At 39.5% G+C, this 27,156-nt stretch overlaps 1 protein-coding gene across 2 annotated transcripts in view; it reads right to left on the bottom strand.

Annotated features, from left to right (window-relative positions):
- Window positions 1–27,156, bottom strand: part of Man1a2 (mannosidase alpha class 1A member 2) — a 136,721-nt gene that overhangs the window by 88,716 nt on the left and 20,849 nt on the right. For both annotated transcript variants that reach the window (XM_052179639.1, XM_052179640.1), the window contains 3 exons: window positions 13,855–14,110; window positions 10,392–10,488; window positions 1,380–1,498 (listed from right to left, as the gene is read on the bottom strand). In XM_052179639.1, coding sequence (XP_052035599.1) covers window positions 1,380–1,498; window positions 10,392–10,488; window positions 13,855–14,110 — 472 coding nt within the window. The remainder of the gene's footprint in view (window positions 1–1,379; window positions 1,499–10,391; window positions 10,489–13,854; window positions 14,111–27,156) is intronic.

The following is a 27,156-nucleotide window of genomic DNA, read 5'->3' as shown; positions in this document are numbered from 1 at the left end:
TAGTGGCTAAGAACACTGACTGCTCTTCCAAAGGACCTGGGTTCAATTCCCAGCATCCTTATGTCAATTTACAACTGTCTATAAGTCCAGGCCAAGAGAATCTGATACCCGGGGAATAGATAAAACATTATAAATAGAAGGTCTAAATACTTATATTTAGGCTTAGACATTAGGTCATTTCTAAGGCCAGGGAGTGAGTGGCTCAATAGGTAAAGCATCTTCCGTGAAAGCATGTGGACTGGAGTTCCAATCTCTAGCACTTCCATAAATGCCAAACAGGTAGGGCATTTCTCCACATATTCCCAGCAAATAGGCAGAGATAGGAAAGGGGGTCCCCAGAGAAAACTTGCTAGCTAGACTAGCCACACAGGTGATGTGTGGGTTCAAGTGAGAGAGCTTGACTTACAGATATATAAGATGGGAAGCCATCAACAAGCAAGGAAGACTTTACTGACATCAAGCACTGGCCTCTTCGTCTCCCCAGGCAGCACTACTGTGGACATCCAGCTACCCCAGTGGTCACACTGGCTGTAAGACTATGAATGAGGTCAAAGGACTCCTGGAGATTTGTAGAAGTGAGGCACATTCCCTCCTACACAACAGAAGTCAGACTGCCTGCCTTACAGTCACATATAGACAGCTTCTCTGGGCTATTTCTCAGAAACGTCACATTAATAAGAAATTCTTCAATAGTTAGGAATAATAATAATAAAAACAACAATAGCTGTACTCTATTATTCTATCACTACTATATAAATGTTATAAACTAACCATTATAATGTAAAGCAGTTTTTTAATTTGCTAGACTTTAGTTCATTGCTTCTCCTCTAGCTATTATGTCCTTAACTGGCTAAGATACTACCTTAAATAATTGCAAGAAATATGAAGACAGTGAGAAAAAAATGATAAAAGTAACAAAGCAAACAATAATCCCAAAAGAAGAATGAGGACTTAGTGTGGGTTCAACAAACTGCTGAGACCATGTTCACAGTACCACAACTGTTATCTTCACCCATGAGATCTGCTTTAACAAGGCAGTATTTACCATATGCAGCTGATAACTAACTCAGCTTCCTAGAATCTGGAAAGTCCAGGATCAACAGCATCAGCAGATTCCATGACTGGTAAGCGCCACTCTACTGATTCACTTAAGTGACCTTTCATATATAAGGCAAAGGAGTTCTCTGAGAACTATGTTATAAGGAACTAATTATATCCATAATAGCTCTGTGACTAATCACTTCCCAAAGATCCTTTCTAATTCCAACACGTGAGTAATTAGTTTGAATTTAGAAGGATACAAATATCCAGATTAGAGCATTGAACTGTCCTTTTATAGTTAACTTAAGGGATTATATAAATTGCCAAAGTATACACACCACACTGAAATCAAGGTTTTCTTCAATCCATCTTTGCCCATCCATGAATTCATCATGAAGCCCCATGATATAAAGGGTATCCAAAGCATCCACTATGGTGGCACCCATCTGTGAGCTTCCTATATTTAGGAGGAAGAAACAGCCGTTGTTAAAAACATCCCCTTCAGGGACTGCAACTCCATAGGAAGAACAACAATATCAACTAACTGGATCCCCCAGAGCTCCCAGGGACTCAACCACCAACCAAAGAGTGAAGGGGGAGGGGGAGTACACATGGCTCCAGCTGCATATGTTGCAGGGGATTGCCTTATCTGGCATCAATGGGAGGGGAGGCACTTGGTCCTGTGGAGGCTTATTGCCCCAGAGAAAGGGGATGCTAGAAGGGAAAGGCAGGAGTGGGTGGGTAGTTGGAAAAGCACCCTCAAAGAGGCAAAGGAGAGGGAAGAATGGGATGGGGGGACTGCAGAGGGGAGACTGGGAAGGGGAACAACATTTGAAATGTAAATAAAATAAAATAATCAATTTTTTAAAACGGAAAAGAATCCCTTTCATCTAAGTTCTATTTTTAATTTTGTATATATTGAGAGTAAATCAATGATTACTTTTAAGAAATGTCATTGCTCACTTTTCTAATAGACCAGGTAATAGAAACAGTTGGATAGGGCTGGAGAGATGGCTCAGTGGTTAAGAGCACTGACTGCTCTTCCGAAGGTCCTGAGTTCAAATCCCAGCAACCACATGGTGGCTCACAACCATCTGAAAAGAGATCTGATGCCCTCTTCTGGAGTGTCTGAAGACAGCTACAGTGTACTTACATATAATAAATAAACCTTTAAAAAAAAAAAAAAAAGAAACAGTTGGACAGTTGGATAGAATTTACAAAAGATAAGACTTGGGAAGTAAATACAAAAATAAGTGAAAACTAACAGTACAGTCTCCTTGTTTTTCTGTCTTGGTCAGAATATGAGTATATACTTAACTAAAGTATGAAAAATATAAGAAGAAGGTAATGATTCAAGAAAAGGGGACTATTCAAAATGACAGGGTAAGTCACAACATGAGCATGCCCTTCTGGTTCAAATCCATAGAAGGGGATATATATATAAGAAGTTCATAAGACTCATATAAATAAAGTAAATCTTTTAAAATTCATAAGACTAGATAATTATAATAAAATGTATTACTCTTCTTTTGGATTGGATTGGGATTAGATTGGGATGAGATTGGGATGGGCATGGGGATGGGGATGGGGATGGGGATGGGGATGGGGATGGGGATGGGGATGGGGATGGGGATGGGATGGGGATGGGGATGGGGATGGGGATGGGGATGGGGGATGGGATGGGATGGGATGGGGATGGGGATGGGGGATGGGATGGGGATGGGGATGGGGGATGGGATGGGGATGGGGATGGGGATGGGCATGGGGATGGAATGGGGATGGGGATGGGGATGGGCATGGAATGGGGATGGGGATGGGGATGGGGATTGGGATGGGGATTGGGATTGGGATTGGGATTGGGACTGGATTGGTCTGTTAAGACAGGATTTCTCTTTATAGCCCTGGCTGCCCTGGAACACATTTTGTAGATCAGACTAGCCTCAAACTCAGAGATCCACCTGCCTCTGCTTCTCAAGTGCTAAGATTAGAAGCATGCTTCACGATACCTAAGTGTTAATACTCTTAAATAAAAAAATGAAAAAAAAAAACAGGCAGAAGAAAAAGAAATAATGAAGTAAAATATAGAGAGAAAAATCAAAATATAAGATGCCACCACGTCTAACAGACAATCCTAATCTTTAAACAGTTTCAGAAAATGGGTAACGAGGAATTAACTCAGATAGGCACTGCACACAGGACAAGAAAACAGGACAAGTTATTGGTCTGTCTTTTCTTTCTTCCTTTTTCTCTCTCTCGGGAGAGAGAGAAAACTAATTTCCCCCTCAATGGCTTAAAGCTATATACACAAATATCTTTTGATCTTTGTCCTTAAGTATTGGATGCTGAAAAAGCATTTGACAAAATTCAGCATCCTTTCATGCTTAAAGTCTTGGAAAGAACAGGAATTCAAGGCCCATACCTAAACATAGTAAAAGCAATAAACAGCAAACCGGTAGCCAGCATCAAACTAAATGGAGAGAAACTTGAAGCAATCCCACTAAAATCAGGGACTAGACAGGGCTGCCCACTTTCTCCTTATCTTTTCAATATTGTACTTAAGGTACTAGCTCTGGCAATTAGACAACATAAGGAGGTCAAAGGGATACAAATTGGAAAGGAAGAAGTCAAACTATCATTATTTGCAGATGATATGATCGTCTACCTAAGTGACCCAAAAAACTCCACTAGAGAACTCCTACAGCTGATAAACAACTTCAGCAAAGTGGCAGGTTATAAAATCAACTCAAGCAAATCAGTAGCCTTCCTATACTCAAAGGATAAGCAGGCTGAGAAAGAAATTAGGGAAATGACTCCCTTTACAATAGCCACAAACAGTATAAAGTACCTTGGGGTGACTCTTACCAAACATGTGAAAGATCTATATGAGAAGAACTTCAAGACTCTGAAGAAGGAAATAGAGGAAGACCTCAAAAAATGGAAAAACCTCCCATGCTCATGGATCGGCAGGATTAATATAGTTAAAATGGCCATTTTGCCAAAAGCAATATACAGATTCAACGCAATACCCATCAAAATCCCAACTCAATTCTTCATAGAGTTAGAAAGAGCAATTATCAAATTCATCTGGAATAACAAAAAACCCAGGTTAGCTAAAACTATTCTCAACAACAAAAGAAATTCTGGGGGAATCAGTATCCCTGACCTCAAGCAATATTATCGAGCAATAGTGTTAAAAACTACATGGTATTGGTAGAGTGACAGGCAGGAGGATCAATGGAACAGGATTGAAGATCCAGAAATGAACCCACACACCTATGGCCACTTGATCCTGGACAAAGGGGCTGAAAACATCCAATGGAAAAAAGATAGCCTTTTCAACAAATGGTGCTGGTTCAACTGGAGGTCAGCATGCAGAAGAATGCGAATTGATCCATCCTTGTCTCCTTGTACTAAGCTCAACTCCAAATGGATCAAGGACCTCCATATAAAGCCAGACACTCTGAAGCTAATAGAAAAGAAACTGGGGAAGACCCTTGAGGACATCAGTACAGGAGGAAAGTTCCTGAACAGAACATCAATAGCTTATGCTCTAAGATCAAGAATTGACAAATGGGACCTCATAAAATTACAAAGTTTCTGTAAGGCAAAGGACACCATCAAAAGGACAAATTGGCAACCAACAAATTGGGAAAAGATCTTCACCAACCCTACATCAGATAGAGGGCTAATATCCAATATACACAAAGAACTCAAGAAGTTAGACCCCAGAAAACCAAACAACCCTATTAAAAAATGGGTACAGAGTTAAACAAAGAATTCTCACCTGAAGAACTTCGGATGGCTGAAAAGCATCTTAAAAAATGCTCAACTTCACTAGTCATCAGGGAAATGCAAATCAAAACAACCCTGAGATTTCACCATACACCAGTCAGAATGGCTAAGATTAAAAACTCAGGAGACAGCAGATGTTGGCAAGGATGTGGAGAAAGAGGAACACTCCTCCACTGCTGGTGGGGTTGCAAATTAGTACAACCACTCTGGAAATCAGTCTGGCAGTTCCTCAGAAAACTGGGCATGTCACTTCCGAAAGATCCTGCTATACCACTCCTGGGCATATACCCAGAGGGTTCCCCAGCATATAATAAGGATATATGTTCCACTATGTTCATAGCAGCCCTATTTATAATAGCCAGAAGCTGGAAAGAACACAGGTATCCCTCAACAGAAGAATGGATGCTAAAAATGTGGTATATCTACACAATAGAGTACTATTCAGCCATTAGAAACAATGAATTCATGAAATCCTTAGGCAAATGGATGGAGCTGGAGAACATCATACTAAGTGAGGTAACCCAGTCTCAAAAAGATCAATCATGGTATGCACTCACTAATAAGTGGATATTAGCTTGGAAAACTGGAATATGCAAAACATAATCCACACTTCAAATGAGGTACAAGAAGAACGGAGGAGTGGCCCCTAGTTCTGGAAAGACTCAGTGTAGCAGTATAAGAAAAAATCAGAACAGGGAAGTGGGAAGGGATGGGTGGGAGAACAGAGGGAGGGAAGGGGGCTTATGTGACTTTCGGGGAGTGGGGAACCAGAAAAGGGGAAATCATTTGAAATGTAAATAAAAAATATATCGAATAAAATTTTAAAAAAAAGTTACATACCTTTTTGTTCAAATGTTCTTAATGATTCTTTCACCTCATCAATAATCTATCTTTCTATTAATAAAACAAGTATACAACATCCTGATAACATTTGGTTTTCTCCAAACTCAGTTTATGTCAGTATCATCCAGAATGTCCATTTTGAATTATTACACCCAAAATTTTCATTTACTTTTCTTGATCCTCAGTTTTTTTTTTACTAAGATAAAAGCTTTATTGGGGCATTTAATCACTCATGTATTCCTGTCTCTCCTATACTTGTTTGATCCTTCTAGTAGAAGATAAATGTTAGTATGCTCTTCACACTTTACTGAAGCCCTTTAAGGCCTGCCAGCACTCCTGCTTATCCTGTGCTGCAGCAGCTATGCTCCGCTCCCAGTTACTGGTCATCTCCATGTCTACACTGCACGCTGCATACATGCTCAGCCCGCCCGTACCATCCGAGTTACTCACACAGGGAAGGTCTGTGGCATAAATGAAGAGCTAAGGAATACATGAGTGAAAACTACTGGTCATCGCTACCATTGTTTGCTAGATAATATGAGATTTCACCTAGAGAAAATGGAAAATAACTGGAATCACCTAGGGTAAAGAAACAGAAAAATGACAGTGCAGATGTGACACAGCCAGGCGTGATGGCATACATTTTAATCCCACCCAGCACTCAGGAGGCAGAGGCAGGGGGAGTCTCTAAGTTTTAGGCCAGGCTGATCTATAGAGCAAGTTCTACAACAGCCAGGGTTACCCAGGGAAATCCTGTCTCAAAGGAATGGGGAGCAGGTATTATATAACAGCTTTTTAATTTATGGGATTGTCAAAAGGTTCTGAAAAAAATAACTTTAAATTTTTTACTATTTAATGAAAACAAACGAAAGTAAATGAGCTCAACACTACTGAGAAGGGAAGGGAGCAGCAGGCATGAACAACTGGTGGACTACCAAAGGTAATGGCAGGAAAGTATTAGAAACAAAAGTGTTCTAGAACTAATCAGAAGAGTGTCAAAAGAACTAATTTGAAGGATGGTTCTATAAAAGGAATCGTATAATAGATCTACACCTAACCTAGTTCTTCAGAAGGAAAGAAACAAACAAAAAATCAAAATAGGAAATAAAAAAGCAACATGATAAAATTCTAAGAGTCTTACTTTATTTTCACAATAAATTTCAAAATCTTAGATTAGTAGGACAGCAATATATGTATGAGCAAATATTCAAAGAGCCACTCACTATAAAATTACCACACATTCTACAAGTTTCATGAAATAAATTCTATTTCAATGTTAAGGCTGACAGTTCTACCCTATACAAAGTGCTTCACAACTATTTTTGAAAATAGCAACAGCCTGCTAACAAACCAAAGCAAATACATAGTTCAAGAAAAATATACACCTGGGTATCATGGGTACAACCTGTTTTCTTTTTTAAAGAAGTATGTATTTATTTTATGTATATGAGTACACTGTAACTATCTTCAACACACCAGGACAGGGCATGAGATCCCATTACAGATGGTTGTAAGCCACCATGTGGTTGCTGGGAATTAAACTGAAGACCTCTGGAAGAGCAACCAGTGCTCTTAACTGCTGAGCCATCTGTCCAGCCCTTGTGGTGTATACCTTTTAAATCCTAGCACTCAGGAGCTGATGTCCAGGTATATAGTAAGACCCTTTCTCAAAAATGAATGGATGATGCCAGGCAGTAGTGGCGCATGCCTTTAATCCCAGCACTTGGGAGGCAGAGACAGGTGTATTTCTGAGTTTGAGGCCAGCCTGGTCTACAGAGTGAGTTCCAGGAAAAACCCTGTCTAGAGAAAAAAAAAAAAAGAACAAACAAACAAACAAAAACAAACAAACAAAAAGAATAGAAGGATGTAAGGGAGGGAGCGAGAGAGGGAAGGGAGGGAGGGAGGAAGGGAGGGAGGGAGGGAGGGAGGGAGGGAAGGAAGGAAGGAAGGAAGGAAGGAAGGAATCAATCTATAGTATATAACTCATAAACATGAAAACAAAAATAATGAAATATTAGCTAATCAAGCCCTAGTTAAATCAGAAGTGAAAAATACTTCTGTATGTACATATATACATACATGTACAAAGTCAAAAGCAGCTTTTAAAAAGCATTGCAAGGTCAAACTTTGCTAGATCAAAATTCCTCTTTTTAAATGCAAAAGGACCTTTAACATAACTCCACAAAAAATTCTTCAGAATATCGAAATAAAAAGCATTCATGCAGCCAGGAGGTGGTGGTGCACGTCTTTGATCCCACACTCCAGAGACAAAGGCAGGCAGATGTCTGTGAGTTTGAGGCCAATCTGGTCTATAGAGTTCTGGACAGCAAAATACACACACAGAAAAAGCTTGTCTCCAAAGTAAAAACAAAGCAAAAGACAGCATCATGTTAGTCAATCATGGTGGTACAAAGCTGCAGTTTTAGCACTTGGGAAGCTGAAGTAGGAAGATATTAAGTTATAGAGTAACACAAGCACGTAAAACTGTGTCAGAAAATCAAAGGATTCATTCTATTAACCACGTCTGGGTAGCTAGGACCAGTGCTAAGCTATGAGCAGCAGCAGCAGTCCCTGATACTCTTGGTCCTCTGCAGCAGCAAGCCCAGAGAAGGTAAGACACACGACTACAGCCCATCAGAGAAAACAAGAATCTTATTTCTAAGAAGCCCCAACACGTCCCTGGCAAATACAGCACGTGTATAAAGACATGAACCCCAGTCTGAAGCCCATCCGGCTAGGAAACCAGCACATAAGGAGAAGGGGAGGGAGAGGCCGGAGCTGAATCAGCTCTGCACCAGGACTCCACCAAGGTGACTGAACTGCCCTTAGTTCAAGCCATTTTGAGATGGGTTTTCCATCATCTGCGAACTGCTCTGGTGGCAAAGACTAACTAGTGAAGGCAGGGTGCACTGATTTCAGTTACGACATGAAAGAACCATTTACAATAAAATCTAAGGGAAAGACATGCTTTAGGTTAACTCCCTGCAATCTGTAATACTGTGAGTTAAAGTTCAATACCTGTCCACTCAACCTACAGTGACAAAGGATGAATTTAAGAAAACTGTCTTGGTTTTTGTCTGTTGGTTTGTCTGTTGATTTGATTGTCCTACAATTTTAATTCTACAAAGTCATAATGAAATTTGGGGGTAACAAATGAAACAGCTGGGTAAAGTGAAAAATTAGGGTTTGGAGACAAGGTTCAGCAGGTAAAGACACTTCCTGATCAAGCCTGGAAACCCGAGTTTGAGTTCTGAAACTCCATTAACAGAAGACCAGAACTAACTTCCACCCTGGGAAGGAGTGAGGGAGGTGTTTCTACACACACACACACACACACACACACACACACACACACACACACACACACACATACACATACACACACACACACACACACACACTTTTTAATTTAATTTTAATGAAGAAAATTCTACCTCTTATTTTCTATACATGTTTATCCTCAAATTCTTTAAAACTAAGGCTCATTATCTTATCACTGCTCAAGGACAGTCTTTGGAAGATAATTTAAGTATAATATATAACATAATATAATATAAATATAAGCCTATGTCTTTAAGTTGACCATCATTTGTGACATCTACAAAAGCAACAAGAACTTTTTATCTGTAACATTTTGCAGAGAAAATAATACTCTATTTCATTAAAAGATACCATTAAATGAAATATATTATAAAAAATATGGTAGCCACTGACTAGCTACAAAATGTTTTTCTTCTCCCAACACAACTCCTAAATTCTTTTGGTTGGTTTTGTTTTTCGAGACATGCTTTCTCCTTATAGCCCTGGCTGTCCTAGAACTCACTCGGTAGACCAGGCTGGCCTTAAAGTTGGAAAGCTGTCTGCCTCTGCCTTCTGAGTGCTGGGATTAAAGGCGTGCACCACCACCACCACCACCACCACCACCACCACCACCACCACCACCACCTAGCAGGACAACTTTTTTTTTTTTTTTTTTTTTTTTTGGTTTTTTTGGATTTGGTTTTTTTCCGAGACAGGGTTTCTCTGTATAGCCCTGGCTGTCCTGGAACTCACTCTGTAGACCAGGCTGGCCTTGAATTCAGAAATCCACCTGCCTCTGACTCTGCCTCTGCCTCCCAGAGTGCTGGGATTACGGGCGTACACCACCACCGTCGTCCGGCACAACTTATTTTTTTTAAGCTTTTTTTTTTTTTTTTTTTAACCAACACAGAGGGAGTAGGAGAGGGAGAAAGGGGGAGAGGGAGAGGGAGTGGGAGGGGGAGGGGGAGGGGGAAAGGGAAAGGGAGGGGAGGGGGGACCATAATGCAGCATCACTTTTGGTGTGCTACATATTAAACTTCCTAATAGCACACTGGAATCTCTAAACTGTCCCCTTTTCCTTTATGAGCATCACTAGTAATACTTTACTATCTTGAAGGGGAAAAAATTGTAAATAGATATCTCCTTTCATGACATTAAACAAAAGAAAATGCAGGGGGGAAAAAAAACCTTCAAAATACTTAGATAAATGTATGAAGTACCTATGTGTAAATAGAGTATGCAACACAAAGCTATGTATTTCAATGCAACTAGAACTAAATCTTGACACACCAAAACGGAAAGTTCTTATTATAACTGCACAAAAACAGAGACCTTGTATAATACTTTTAAAGCAAGATTTTGTTTTAAAAGATAGAGAAAGGGAGGGGGGAGGTAATTCAGAAAAATGACCTTACCGAATATGTTAGTGGAATGTCCTTTCCTTGCAATAGGCCTGAGCTCATTATGTCCCCATCCGTATGTTCTGTAATTATCCCAGGCATGTTTCATCATCTGAGAAGAGAAAAATTGTAATACACAACTTGAAGCTATCCACAAACTGCTTTATACTTCATATAATTTAGTTAGGATATTATATTCTTACCCATTCTGCTATGTTTTCTACATTAGCATATTGTTCAATTAACATTTGTTTCAGTATAAAAACACACATGCCTACTCTTCTGGCTACTCTGATGTCAACTTGACAAAGCTAAAATTATCTGAAGAGAAGGAACTTCAAACGAGGAAATGCCTCCCCAGCTATAAGGCAGTGTCTTAACTAGTGACTGATGGGGAAGAGTCCAGCCCACTGTAGGTGGTACCATCCCTGGAATAGTGGTCCTGGGTTCTGAAAGAAAGCCATTTAGGAGCAAGCCAGTAAACAGCACCCCTCCATGACTTCCATCAGCTCCTACTCCAGGTCCCTGCCATGTTTGAGTTCCTGCCCTGACTTCCTTTGATATAAAGAGCAATATGGAAGTATAAACCAAATAATCCCTTTCCTCTCCAACTTGCTTTCTGAACATAGTGTTTCATTGCAGCAACAGAAACCCTAACAAAACCAACTATACTTAATTTCAATTTACACAACAAAACATTAGATATAATCAGAAAGTTATTTGGAGAAAGAGAGATAGCTATCTGGCATTCTTTCCTTTCATAAGTGCTAATACTTTAGGGAACAGCCCCTCTTTTTCACTGTGATAATGACTGGGTTGTCAATCAAGAGAACTTGCTTCTACCACCAACTAATTCAGCCTGACTCTACAATCTCTTACCTTTAGACCAGAGACCAGAAGATTTAAAGTGTTACAAAAGCACAAAAGCAGTCCTAGGTGATGTGTAACCAATGGCCATGTCTGTTTTCCAACTAAAAATTGATTTTTCAAAAACAGGCAAATGAAAAGCTTTAGCCCACATGTGGTGAGCTGCCAACCCCTTGCTCTCTTCATAGTGACTGGATGGGTATATGGATCAAGTAGGATAATCAAGTCCTTTGTATTCATATTAGTCTAAACAGTAGGAGGCAGAAGATCATCATTTAGGATCTCAAGGGTTTATATAATTTAATCCTAAAACTGATAATGGCTAACTCTCTCCCATCAAAGAAAAACCAAGTAATGAAAGAAAAGAGACAAAGATAAATGCATTATTACAGATTTAGAATCAGCCATGACTAATGCCCTCATTTAAAGCCATTAAACTAATAAATATTCTGTATCAGCTAGCATGAGTTGACTTTTTTTCAGAACCTATGTAGTTCTGAGCTACACAACATTTAGTATAACAGTAAACTGTGGTATATCATTTAACAACATACCATTCATTAAACCACTTCAAAACTTGCTTTATATAGCCAATATAATCAAATACAAAAATTAGGCAAAAACATTAAAAGAAAACTCCAAATACAGACAAAATTTCTTCTAAAACAAATATTACTGTATAAAGAAAATAAGTTACCATGACTTCATGCAGTTTCATCCAGACATATAAGGTGAGTTTAACAGTTAAAAAAAAGTAAAATAACAATCAGACAATTATCTAAACAAAAAATATAGACAAATCTTTTCACAAAATTCAACTGACATTCATGATACAAACCTTTATACTGTAATTACAAAGAAATATCCTCAAACTAAGAGGTTACCATGAAGAAACCTGAACTGAGCCAACATGCCTAACAGTTGAGTAGTACCCACTTATGCTCTGCAATAAGTACTTCACCCGGTCTGAAGAGTCTCACCCTTTCTCTCAAAAAATAGTTAACAGGAAGTCTAGCATGTGCAGTAGGCTAAGAAACAGAAATAAAGAAAAAGGAAAAGTACCACTATTCAAAAAAAGATGATTATGTAGAAGGAAGTTATCTATAGAAAGTCACTAGAAAGAGTAAGTCAAAGCAAACCTGGTAAAGGAATGAGGAAAGCAGAGCCCAAATGCACTGCTAAACTAACCTCTATGGCATTGGGCAAACTATCGGGCCTGAGCCTTAAACTGCCTTAAATGCACATGATTATCGATCTAAATTATTACATATGTAAGAAAATATTTCAAAACATTATAATGACATCTGAAAATGGGTAATGAAGGTATCTGAACAAAAAGCTGTCCAAAAAAAGTATGCTCCCAAGAAAAGTATACTAAGCAGCCACTGTATAAAACAGACCCAGTGACAGGCAGAAATTAAAATGTCCGTCCACCTTCAGTTATCAAGCTCAAGGGTTCCAATACTACAGCCAAGGGGGACGGCCATCAAGATGGAACATCAACTGAACAGGATAAGGAACCACTCAGGAAACAGCTCTGGCTGTGTCAGTGAGGATGTTTCCAGGAGGCTTCACTGAGGAGACCAACCCTGAAAGTGGGTGGCACCATCCCTCCCATTTGTTTGAAACTGGGGAGAAAAGGGAGGAAAGGGTAGGCTGAGTACAAGAGTCACCGCTCTCTTGCTTCCTGACCGCAGGCAGATACATGACTAGCCATCTACCCTTCCCTGGCACAACAGTGTCTAACAGTGAGTCAAAAGAAGCCCATCCACCTCTCCTCCCTCCCCCTCCCTTCATTCTCCTCTCTCCTTCCCTCCCTCCCTTCCTTTTGTAACTCCTGTCAAAAAATGTCACAGCAGTGAGAAAAACTGACAGTCCAAGTTTAAAATACATTAAATATATATCCATTACCAGAATACAGAGATATCTGAGTGTATAAATTAAATGTATTCTTGTTGATGCTGTTACACCTGACGAAGCTTCTTCACAAGCAATATAACTATAAACTCTACTCAACATTTTCAAGAACCCCAATTAACACAGTTTAACTCAATTCACTAGAGTTGGTATTCTCTTACTCTGTAATTCCTAGAAATTCCTTGAAAGACTTCTGGGGCCAAATAAATTTAAAGACCTTTGAAATCAACCATTCTCTATCATTTAATTTATAAACAATCTTTGGAAGGAACATGGTCCTAATAGCAGTACAGTTCCTTAAAACATGGCTCACACAGCACAAATTGCTTAAAATCTCATCTATGAAAGGTTCTACATAGCATCTGGTATAACCCATTCAAACTGAATTATTTTAAATTGCTTATTCAATAAACTTATACACAGATTCCTCTCTTTTATAAAACCCTGTGCTTCAAAAGATCTCTAACCTGGTGAAGCCATCTGGCCATCTAAAAAAACTTGAAAATCTTTAATTTCAAAAACTTACATCATGATCAATAAAGAAAGAGAGAGCACTCCAGTGCTTACTGTCAGCCTGGGAGTCAGAATTATAACTACATTGAAGAACAAACAGATGTGCATACAACAAACGCCACAGAATGTCCAGTCAGACACAGAACTACATGTCTCCATATCACCAACCTCAGCTTATTACCTCTTTAATTTTGTCTCTTTTCTTCCTGATCTCCATGTCTTCTGGATCCCCACCACTGACCCCTACACGTTGTGGGACAGGGACAGGTGGCAGTACCCTGGTCTCTTTTGTCTTCATTGCTTGGGCTACTTTATTTTTCTCTGTCTGGATTTCTGCACGAATTTCCTCTCTTGACTTTCTTAATTTTTCTTTTGCTTCTTCCAGGGCTTTCTCATGATCAGCTCTAATCTTATTTCTTAGACGCTCTTCTTCTTCCCTGGGAAATAAAAATAAATTAAATTTAAAAAAAAAAAAGTCAGCATAGTATTCAACACCTTCAAATTCTCCCACTAAACTCTAATGTTTCTTTTCTAGTCCCCCACATTAAAAGGTAAAAATTATTGGTGACAGAAAGTCATCTGTCCAAAGAATAGGATAAATATAAGGTGGTATGAGAAGGAAAATGTATTCTAGATACTGAATAAATATTTTACATGGAAGGGGAAGCCTACAAAAAAGTTCTAATTGAACAACAGAGAACTGAGAAACTACAACCGGTAACTTGACAGGATCTGAGACTGAGGGCAAGGCTGAGGGCAAAAAGAACAAGAGGGCCCAGTGGAAAGGGAGGGAAAGGCAATCAGTGTTCAACAGCAGAGCGGAGACTAAAACATGAACCGTGAACCAAGAGAAGAGACAGGAAACTGAAGGTGGGAAACTTTCATTGATTTAGTACAGCATATACTGCTGAAAGTACCTTGCAAAGGGCCAAGACTTAATAATGCAACGATTCCCAACTGAGGAGGACTAATTAAAACTCTCTTCAGCTTTTTTTTAAAAATAAAAGTTGTAATTTAGTTAGTGGTGAATACAGTGCTTCTCATCCTAAACAATTGAGAGCACAGGTGTTTCAGATTTCAGTTTATCAGATTTTGAAAAATCTGGTTATGTTTTCCCACTCCTAACTGCCTGTCACAGAAGGGCAAATGCTATTCCATTCCATTCGTGTGAGATCTGTAGAAAGGGCAAAGCTGCAAAGTAAAATATCGGCATCCAGGGACTGCAAAGTCATTGTTTTATGGGTGCAGAGTTTCTGTTACCAGCATACAAAGAGGGCTAGAGATGAAGGAGGCTGAAAGCTGAACAACAACATGGATGTACCTAATGCCACTGTACTTCAAGGTGCTAACAGCTAAAGTGTTATATATCCTTTACTGTGAATTTAAAATGGAAGAAAAGCCTATTATATACCAACTTTATTCATAATAAGCATAAACTAGAAAAATCCAGATGTTCTTCAATAAGAAGACAGATCACACACACACACACATATGAAAAGTACAATGCTATCTTAACAAAATTAAAAGAGAATTGTGCCTGTCCAATCAATGTAACACATCATAATCCATCTATACCAACCAAATCTTTCCCACCTGTCCACAGCTACCAGGAGCCACATAACCCTAATTTAATAAATAAGAAAAAGGGGGTTTACCAGGAAATATTTTTCTCTGGATTAAGAAAGTCAGCTGAAAAAAACAACCTGTCTTTGGCTGCTAAGCCCAAACTGACCCAACTATTCATCCTTCTCTTCAAACAGCTACAACCATGAGACAATCAGCATGAGAACAAACTGCCACCATGGACCAAAGAGAGAAGAGCAAGGGAAGTTCTGTTGGAGCCCTCAACTACCTGCCCCAGATTTCAGACTCTGTGGAGTTTCTCCCAGTTGGGTGTCCTGCCACTTTCAAACAAGAGTCTCCCCAACTTACTCTATGTAAGCACAGGTATTCACATAGGTTCAAAAAAGTGAAGGGCTTAGAGGCTCTTTCAAGGGCAGTTTTTGTCTTCCTGACAAGTACTAGAGTCTCAAGAAGGAAACCAGGGGTTAACACTGAACTGTTTGCAAAGGCTCACAGGCATAACTGTATAGCATCCTCCCCATCACTGAACCTCTGCAAATAGGCATTATACACTAGAGTCAGCACTGAAGTGGATGGCATGGGATACAGGTCACAATACATCCCAGCTGTCTTTTCAAAGCTTCTCAAATGAATCAAGACCATTGTACAGGGCCTGAGCTTTGTGAAAGAAATTACTTAGTGATAGTCTCCTTATCACTTTATTCTCCATAGCCCTTCTAGCAAGACAGAACACACTAACCAAGGACATCTCTCTGACTATGCAATCAGTGAGGCCTGCGGTATCTTTATTAGCAGGGTGACAGTAAACACAGAGCCTCTCAGAGCCTCCTTTTCTCAGTGTAACAGAAAGCCTCTGCCAAGCACACACTGAAGAGATAAGGCCCCTCGGCCGAGAGTCCAGTGAAGTCCTGAAGTGGGTTCTTTCATTCCCTTCATGCCCTGCCCTTCTCATTACTCCTCATTCCCCACACAGAGCCATATGCAGAGTTAAGCAATGGCTAGGCCATGTTGTCACTGTCCTTTGGGACCTGTATTCTTACACCTTTTCAACTTCTTTAAACAGGAAGAAAGGAATAAGCTGGGGGGTGGTGACGCACACCTGTAATCCTAGCACTCTGGGAGGCAGAGGCAGGCGGATTTGAGTTCGAGGCCAGCCTGGTCTACAGAGTGAGTTCCAGGACTACACAGAGAAACCCTGTCTAGAAAAAAAAAAAAAAAAAGAAACAAACAAACAAATTCTGGGAAAGACTGTGAAAATGTAAAAGGCACCAAATCATTCTAAAACAAGGCCTACATTTTTAAAAGCTAAAGTATCCATAAGTGTGTGGTTTTATTTCTGGGTCTTCAATTCTATTCCATTGATCAACCTGTCTGTCTCTGTACCAGTACCATGCAGTTTTTATCACTATTGCTCTGAAGTAGAGCTTGAGGTCAGGGATGGTGATTCCCCCAGAAGTTCTTTTATTGTACAGAATTGTTTTCGATATCCTAGGTTTTTTGTTTTTCCATATAAAATTGAGAATTGCTCTTTCTATGTCTTTGAAGAATTGTGTTGGAATTTTGATGGGGATTGTATTAACTCTGTAGATTGCTTTTGGTAGGCTAGCCATTTTTACTATGTTAATCCTAACAATCCATGAGCATGGGAGATCTCTCCATTTTCTAAGGTCTTCTTCACTTTCTTTCTTGAGAGACTTGAAGTTCTTGTATACTGATCTTTCACTTGTTTGGTTAGAATTACGCCAAGATATTTTAAATTCTTTGTGACTATTGTGAAGGTTGTTGTTTCCCTATTTTCTTTCTCAGCCCATTTATCATTTGTATAAAGGAAGGCTACTGAGTACAGTTAATTTTATATCCATCCACTTTGCTGAAGTTGTTTATAAGCTGCAGAAGTGCTCTGGTAGAATTTTTGGGGTCACTTATGTATACTGTCATATCATCTGCAAATAATGATACCTTGACTTCTTCTTTGCCAATCTGTATCCCCCTTGATCTCCTTTTGTTGTCTTATTGTTCTAACTAGTACTTGATCTTTGACAAGGAAGCCAAAAGTATACAATGGAAAAAAATAAAGCATCTTCAATAAATGGGGCTGGTGGTCTAACTTGCAGACAATATGTAGAAAAATAAAAATAGATCCATATTTGTCACCTTGCACAAAGCTCAAGTCCAAGTGAATCAAGGACCTCAACTTAAAACCAGATATGCTGAATCTAATAGAAGAGAAAGTGGGAAAGAGCCTTGACCTCATTGGCACAGGTGGAGGAAGGGGGGCGGTGCACACAGAAGAATTTCCTAAACAGAACTCTAATGGCTCAGGCTCTAAGATCAAGAATTGAGAAATGAGAAAAAAGCAATCACAGGAGGAAGGGGATGGAAGGATCTGGGAGAAGGGAGGGGGATGGGAAAAAGGGAACATGAGCATGAATGGGGTGGGGGGTGCACAGGAGAGAAGTCCTGAAGGCCAGCAGAATGAATGGAAATATGCATCCTTGAGGATGGAAAGTAGAGAGACCCTCTAGAATGTACCAGAGACCTGTGAGATGAGAGAGTCTCAGGACTCAAAGAGAGGTACCTTAGATGAAATGTCCAACAGTGGGGAGAGGGAACTTATAGAGACAACCTCCAGCAGAAAGACAGGGCATCAAGAGGAGGGATGGGGTTGCCATCCCACAGTCAAAAACTCTGACATGGAACTTTTCCTGTCTAAAAGAACTACAGGGACAAAAATAGAGAACTGACTCTGAGGGAAAGGAGGTCCGCTGACTAGCCCAACTTGGGATCCATCTCAAGGGGAGGCTCCAAGGCCTAACACCATTACTGATTGTCTTAGTTAGTGTTTTACTGCTGTGAAGAGATACCATGACCAGGCAACTCTTATTTAGAACAACATTTAATTGGGGCTGGCTTATAGGTTCAGAGGTTCGATCCATTATCATCAAGGAAGGAACATGGCAGCACGTAGGCAGGCATGGTGCAGGAGGAGATGAGAGTTCTACATCTTCATCTAAAGGCTGCTAGTACAAGACTGACTTCCAGGCAGCTAGAACTAGGGTATTAAAGACCACACCCACAGTGACACACCTACTCCAACAAGGTCTCACCTAATAGTACCACTCCCTGGCCCAAGCATATACAACCATCACTCTGATGCTCTAGTTTGCTTACAGACAGGAGCCTAGCATGTCTGTCCTCTGAGAGGCTTAACAAGCAGCTTACTGAGAAAGACACAGATACTTGCACCCAATCATTGGACTGAAGTCGGGGACCCCTGTGGTTGAATTAGGGAAAGGCTGGAAAAAACTGAAGAAGGTAACCCTACAGGAAGACCAGCAGCAGTCTCAACTAACACAGACCCCTAAGATCTCTCAGATACTGAGCCACCAACAAGGCAGCATATACTAGCTGGTAGGATGCCCCTGACATATACACAGAAGAGGACTGTCTGGTCTGACCTCAGGGAAAGAAGATGCACCTAACCCTCAAGAGACTAGAGGCCTCAGGGAGTGGGGAGGCCTGCTAGGGCTGGTAGGGTGGGGGGTGGGAGCATCCTCTTAGGGACAGGAGGGAAGAATGGCAAGAACTGTTGGAGGGTGGACTGGGAGGCAGGTAATAACTGGACTATAGTTACCAAACACAGACAGTATTGTGGATGCCAACAAGCATTAGCTGACAGGACCATGATACAGCTGTCTCCTGAGAGGCTCTGCCAGTGCCTGACAAATACAGAGGTGGATGCTCTCAGCTAACAATGGACTGAGCACAAGGTCCCCAATGGAGGAGCTAGAGAAAGGACGGAATGAGCTGAAGGAGCTTGCAATCACATAGGAGGAACAACAATAAGAACCAACGAGTAGGGGCTGGAGAGATGGCTCCACGGTTAAAAGCACTGACTGTTCTTCCGAAGGTCCTGAGTTCAAATCCCAGCAACCACGTGGTGGCGCACAACCATCCACAACAAGATCTGACACCCTCTTCAGGAGTGTCTGAAGACAGCTAGAGTGTACTTACATATAAATAAATAAATCTTAAAAAAAAAAAAAAAAAAAAAAAAAACAACCAGTACCCCCAGACCTCCCAGGGACTAAACCACCAACCAAAAAGTACACATGGAGGGACATATGGCTCTAGCTGCATATGTAGCAGAGGATGGCCTGGTTGGACATCAAAGGAAGGAAAAGGCTCTATGCCCCAGTATAGGGGAATGCCAAGACAGGGAAGTGGGAGTCGGTGGGTTGGTGAGCAGGGGGAGGGGGATGAGATGGGGGGGGTTGGAGGGGAAACTAGAAAATGGAATAACATTTGAAATGTAAATAAAGAAAATATGTAATAAAAAAAGAATTAAGAACTTAATTATTAATAAACAACATTTGTTAAGTTATAAGTTTATCATCATAAATATAAATTGTAATGAATAAGATATTTAATTACTTAATTATTAATTAGTGTAATCAAATAATTTAATTAATAAATCAATTTAAATTTCTGGTTAAAAAATAAATAAAAGTTTTTTAAAAAGGCAAAAATAGCAGAAAAAGTGCCTACTCTCTCCGCTCTAGTCCAGCACCTACACCTTCTCTGACCCTGTATCTACAACAGCGCTCGTATTTGCACAAACCAATCTCTAAGGCCACCATTAAACATTATAACTCTTCAATTCTTCGTGTGGCGCTTGGAAATCCCTGGGGACAGCAGCTCTTAGTCCAAGTGGTCCCTGAACAGGTAGACATGAGAGGAGGGTACACGCACAGGACCTGTGCTTGCTTCTAGATGGCCTGAAAACTGGTCAACACAAACATCTCCTGAAACAGATGAATCAACTTCAACCTCCCAGGATATCCACATCTAAAGCCTACTACAGTTCAACTACTTTGCTATGGTCTCAATAGTTTCTTATCTAACCACATGGCCTCCCACAGAGCAGCAGCTGAGCAGGCCTCCGAGTAAAAGTCTTCAAGACCTGAGCCAAAGGACATAAGGAAAGAGAATAAAATTTCTGAATTGGTCTCTTTCATATACCAACAACTTAAGACCATCTACAAAAATTAAAACACCTTTTAGAAAATGTGAATTGTAAATAAAATGCATGTGATATGAACTCAAAGATCATATGCAAATATAAAATTCTTATTTCTAACCCAAACCCCCAAATGGTGTTTGTAACTGTTTCTCTGAAGCCTTTACTGAACAATCCAAACTAGAATAGTGAGTTCCATCCCTAAATCTTACTTTTTGTCAGTCTTCATCCTAGGAAACAGTGCTCTTGTCATCTAAATGGAATCTAACAGAAACTCTCATTTTGCTCCCTAAATATTTTTCAACATTGTCTAGAAAAAGGTTCTAATTCCACAACAGAGAACTGAAAAGAACACGGCAGAACAAAAACCTTTCTGCAATCATATAAATTCCATCACACTCACTTGCAACACTTATTTACTCCCTCCACATATTAAAGAATTCTACTGTTGATACTAAAACAAAGACCTACAAAACACGCCTCTCTTGGTCTCTGCAGACTCATCTTGCACATACATCCTTTGTGCTCAGCCACACTCCTTGTGGTCCCCTAAACAACTCTTTCCACTGACAGCTTCTTGCATTTGTTTCCCTCTACTTAATACATTCTGGGAGGCAGAGGCAGGCGGATTTCTGAGTTTGAGGCCAGCCTGGTCTACAGAGTGAGTTCCAGGACAGCCAGGGCTATACAGAGAAACCCTGTGGGAGGTGAGGTGGGGGGTATCCTAAGAGCTCATCAATAAAAAAAAAAAAAAAAAAAAAAAAAAAAAAAAAAAATTTAAATTCACTTAAAAAAAAAAAAAACAATCCTAAACTCTTTCTTTGCTTCTAAACCATAGGTCAAGTGCAATTCCAAGACATTCCTGGGTTAGGAAGTTTCTCTAGCACAGTCTCACGGCACCATGATCCTTTCCTTCCTTGTATCATGGTAGGAGATTTTGTGATTAAATATCTTTTCTAATAAGACAAAAAAAACTCTATGTTCAGAGATTTTGGTTTCTGTTCGAATCTGTCATGGAAAGCTGCAACAGGCAGATAACATAGGTTCAAAAAATAAGGCAGACAAGTTCCAAGTGCTGCCCAAAGTGCTGAGATACAGTCAAAGGGCTGCTGTCTAGAACAACTGTCTTTATAGCAAGCAATGTGCCAAATTCACCCTCAAACCCATGTTAAAACTCATGAGGACGTTAGTAACAGAACATCTAGCTGTTAATATTGTCATGTAATAGCTCCCAACATTTTACTTTATTAGCTAAATGCTAGATTCAATTGCTCAGACACAAAGTACATTTGAAAGCAACATGTGGGAACTGACAATTTACATAATTTTTATAATTAGTTTTCAAAATAAAAATGTGTACTCCTTAAATTTTAGCATTTTAGAGAAAATCATTAGAAAAAAAGGATAATACATCATAACTGGATTTCATTCTAAAATATTTAGAGCTTTAGAAAATTCTACCAATAAAATTTGTCCACTAATAGATTAAAGAAAAAAACAATTAAATCATCCATTAGAAGTAAACAAGAGAATAAATCCAATATCCATTTATGATGGCTATACCTCATATCAAAGCAGAAAAAGAGAAAGCAACCAAATAAAAGATACTTTCCATAGGCAAAATAATTCTTGTCACTCAATATAATCATTCCTAAACTACAAAAGCAATTCCCTTCAAGATGAGTGAACAAGATGCTATCACAGCTTTTACCTGACTGCAGTGGGAAACTGTAAGCAGCAAAAACTAAACAAGAGGTGAAAGGAAGAATGAATAGAAGGACAGGAAAACAGTCTTGTCACAGACATAAGTCTATAGGAACCTCCAGACCACTACCCTGAGAGTGCAGCAAGGTGGGGCGGCGGGCCAGCTCAGCAAACACTCCCTTCCAGCACAGCCCTGCTCCATCCTTCTAGACTCCATGCCTCCCACCCTCCACTTCATAGCCCTGTCTACAGCAGTCTCGTGTTTATGTCCAAAGGGGCTTGGTTATGTCTGTTACTTCCCTGCTAAGATGGACAGCCTTAAAATTTTTAACTTATTTATGAAACAGCCTTTTTCAGTCATCTTGTTTTAATAATATTAAAGGAAAATTTCATAGAATATAGGAAAATTTTTAAAAATAGCTGAGTTATGTAAAATTGCTACTAATGTACAAAAGAGAGAAAGGCCGGGCGGTGGTGGCACATGCCTGTAATCCCAGCACTCTGGGAGGCAGAGGCAGACGGATTTCTGAGTTCGAGGCCAGCCTGGTCTACAGAGTGAGTTCCAGGACAGCCAGGGTTATACAGAGAAACCCTGTCTTGAAAAAACCAAATCCAAAAAAAACAAGAGAGAGAGAGAGAGAAAGAGAGAGAGAGAGAGAGAGAGAGAGAGAGAGAGAGAGAGAGAATTGTTTTAATAAATAACTAGAGGACAACTAGCAACTGGTAAAGAAAACAGTAAAACAACACAAATAAAATCCTACAAAATTTAGTGCAACATGTCTGCAGAATATTAAGACATTCTAAAAAGAAATGCCTCACCTTCAAGGCCATGACAGAAGGACCTCTCAAACTCAGAGGTGGTCAGGATATAATGGTGCCAACTATTATAAGGGAGTTATTCACAATTCAGTCTAAGATGATTCTTAGTAACAAATTGATGTACTCTATCTGCACAGAATAGCACTCTCACATGAACAACAAAGAACTTTCTGTATACTATTATGGCACACCAAATCATGCACTTTCTAGTACACTGATTATGTTAAGAATTGGAAGGCAAACCGTACCACTGGAACTCCCTATTCCATAAGAGTGAATCCCTGCTTCAGACATACTAATGGATAAGCCTAACTGTCTCAATGCAAGCAATGCATCAGGCACATGAAAAAGACTTGAGATTGGAAGCCAAGCACTGAGAAATCCACTGAGCCCCGAGCAGCAGTGTCAAAGTCAATCTATTTATCACCAGGCTTCCCAGACTCCAAAACACTGATTGCTACATGATAATGCAGCCTATGATCTGTACCTGAAGAAAGGCTCAATGTCCTTCTTCAGGTACAGATCACCAATTTGGCTGTTAACTCTTTTTTGCTTGTATAATGAGCACTTATTGATCAGTCGAACATGAGTCTTAATAGGATTTCATCTTAATAGTAATCTCAGTTCAAATGAATAGTTACCACTCACTAAATTCAATGATAATCAACCAGCATTCCCCAAAAATAAAGAGTAAAGTACTTTAATAGGCTCTGGGAACACATGCATGCTCATGTGTGCGTAGACTCTGAGAACACATGCACACACACACACTCACACTCACAGAGCAAGGGGGGATGATTTGCTGATAGGAGTAAATCAAATTTGTAAGCAGAGTACATACACAATGAGAAAAATCACAACAGGGGAAATAGGACCTAGCAACTGTTACAAAAAATGTAAACTACACACAGAAAATATAACTATATGTTAACAATACAGAGTATGACCTGAAATAGATTTGCATAGAGACAGAGAAAGATGTGATTGTCAAATAGAAATTAAAAGAATGGGACTATGCAAGGCTGAACAAGACAGTAGAGTATATCATGGCACAAAGGAAGGGACAAGGCCAAGAAAACAAACCACGTGGGCTAGAAGAGAACACACTACAGTAGAATAGATAGACTGAGTTCAACAGGAAAATGGGTAGAGGTGGGGTTGGGGGTAAGGATGGCAAAAGCATGAATAGCAGTGACAGTACATCCTGATTACAAGAGGAAGATACTAAAGAACTTCAATTTGAAACAACACAACTGTACTTTAATCTTAGAAGACGATGTCAGGATTGACTTAGAGAAAAAACAGACTGGAAAAGGAACAAGAAGATCAAAGATACCATACAGAAGAAGGGGGAGTGCTAAATTAGATTTGAAGTAATTTGAAGTAAAATCTCTAAATATTAGAGATTTTAGAAGGTCGGAACAAAGGGACTAGAAAGATTGCTAAGTGGTTAAGAGCCCTTACAGTTCTTCTAGAAGATCCAAGTTCAGATCCCAGCACCCATGTCTGTCAGCTCACTGCTACCTCTAACTCCAGCTCCAAGGAATACAATGCTCTCCTCATACACATAAGTTCATACCCACACACAAGACACAGTTATCTTTTTATCTTAAAAAGAAAAAAATCAATAAATTTGGGGGAATAAATATGAAAAGTGAAGGAAAGGTTTTTATCTTTAAAAGGTAGAATTAATAAATTTGGTTATATAAATGTTAAAAGTGATATTTTTCTGTACTGACTTGAAAAAGGAATACCATTGATTAATATAGAAAGTAAAAAAGGAAGGGGATGGTGAGATGCTTTACTCTGCTGGTAAAGTCCCTGACAAACAAGCAATGAGGACCTAAATTCAGATCCCAACTCATGTCTCAAAAACAAAAAGCAAGCAAACAACGTTTAAAAACATCTCAAATCACACAGAACCTTGGGTGCCATGATGCATGCCTATAATCTTGGCAAAATCTCAATGAAGGTCTGGAGAAATGGCTCAGCGGTTAAGAGCACTGACTGATCTTCCAGAGGTCCTGAGTTCAGTTCCCAGCAACCACATGGTGGCTCACAACCATCTGTAATGGGGTCTGGTGCCTTCTTCTGATTGTCTGAAGACATTGACAGTGTATTCATATACATTTAAAAAAATAAAGGCATGTGCTTCCATGCTCTGATTTCTAAAAAAACAAACAAAACAAACAAACCTCAATGCATACCTCTAATAGCAGTCCAGGTATGGTGGAAACAAAAGGACCAACTACTATGGTGGAAACCGGGAGCCAACTACTCTTGTCAAATCTGTCAGCTCCAGGTTCAGTAAAAGATTGTCTCAAAATAAATCAATATGTAAGATACAGAGCAATAGAAGACACTGGCATCAACTTCTAGCCTTCACATGTGTACACACAAATGTATGTGCATGTGCACATTCATACACACACAAAAGAAACTGATAAAAAGAAAGCGTGAGAAAGAAAGTATGACTTGAGCAATGCTAAGTCAAAGGTCAACAAAGCAGACTTCAGCTACCTTAAGGGTGGACAGGTAGATCTGGAAGTCATCTGCCTAAAGGAGACGGTTCAAGCTCTCTCCTAACTCTACATGAATATTATGGCTTTAATATAAAATGAACCACATACACAACCTTACATATTAAAGCATAGGTCCTCAGCTAGTGGTATCATTTGGGAGGTTCTGAAATTTTCAGGTGTTGATCCCTAACAGTAGGTCACTGAAGCAGGTTCTTGGGTGCATACTGTCCCTGTTCCCTTCCTGCCTCATCACCGTGATATAGACTGCTCTGTTTCACCATGTCCTCCACACCACAATGAACTGATACTTCTATATCTGTGAACCATAATAATTCCTGGCATTCTGTCAGTGAACAACTTAAATGAGTACACTTTATGTTTTGTAACATATATCTCAATAATCAGGCATGATGATGCATGCCTATAATCTCAGCACTTGGGAAGCAGAGGCAAGTAGAGTATGCATTTGAGGCCAGCCTAGGCTCTAGTGAGCTCTAGATCAACCTGAGCTGCCAAGACCCTATCTCAAAAGCAAATACATGGCAGGATGGCTTCTTCATAGTGTGCAGCAGCTCCATCAATATCACACTGTGCTTCTCAGAAAGGATAGACTGTTTCATTCTGTACACACAACTCATGGCTCAAGTGTACAGTCCAGTGCTTTTGAGTCCTCTACAACCTTAGTACTCATCCAACTACACTTTTCATCTCCTCTCTGACCCATGACTCAGAAGGTGCCCGTTTCCAGACATTTGGAGATTATCCAGTACCATTAGGTTATCAATGTGTTTTTCTTTCAGTGAAGCTAAGAGCATACTTCATATGACCCAAGTCCTTTTATTATAGCCAAAAAAAGATCTATACTGATATAGCTGCATCTACATTTAACTGAATGTATATTTTGCTGTTATTGGGTAATACTGTACAAATGTTCAAATCAAATTGGTTTTATGTCCCTACACTTCTCATAATTACTAGGTGAAAGACACTGAAATCATAACAAGTTTCCAATGTTAGAAATAAGAAGGCAGGCACAACAGCAATCTTACATATCTCTCTCTCTCTCTCTCTCTCTCTCTCTCTCACACACACACACACACACACACACACACACACACACACACAAAATAACCTCAGTTAGGATGACTTCACTGGAGACTTCTACCAAGGATTTAGGGCAAAATTATCAGCTCCACAGAACCTTTTGGGACAGTAAAGAAGAAAAACTTAACTCATTTTATGAGGCTAGTATTACCTTAACACTAAAAAGCAGTAAACAAATAAAACTAGTGAACACTGTATCTCATGAACAGAGGAAACTACTTGTAGGATTCAGAAGTATATAATGACCAAACGTTAGTTAACGTTCAAAAACGGAAATACCAGAGAGATGAGACCAGAGAGATGGCTCAGTAGGTAAAGGCTTTTATGGCCAAGCTTGAAGATCTCAGTTTGATCCATGAGACTCACATGATAGAAGATGACAACCAAACTAAGTTGTTCTCTGACCTCCACATAAGCACTACCTGTGACTAAGCATTGGCACACACACACAGGCATACATGCATATATATATATATATATATATATATATATATATATATATATATATACCCACATGCACATACATACACACACATACTTGCATTCAAACACATACACATATGCATACCCATACAAACATGCATATACATGTATGCATGCATAGAGATATACAAAATTAAATACTTAAAGAAATGAGTATATCATAAAGAGAAAAAGCACAAAGTTAATTACCCATTCTCAATTTTCTTTTAATTGAAAAGTCACTTTCAGCAAACTAGGAATATAAGGG

The sequence above is a fragment of the Apodemus sylvaticus genome, chromosome 4, assembly GCF_947179515.1.
Source record: "Apodemus sylvaticus chromosome 4, mApoSyl1.1, whole genome shotgun sequence".
Lineage (NCBI taxonomy): Eukaryota > Metazoa > Chordata > Mammalia > Rodentia > Muridae > Apodemus > Apodemus sylvaticus.
Note: the sequence above shows the minus strand (reverse complement) of the source record. Positions and strands in the feature narration are given on the sequence as shown.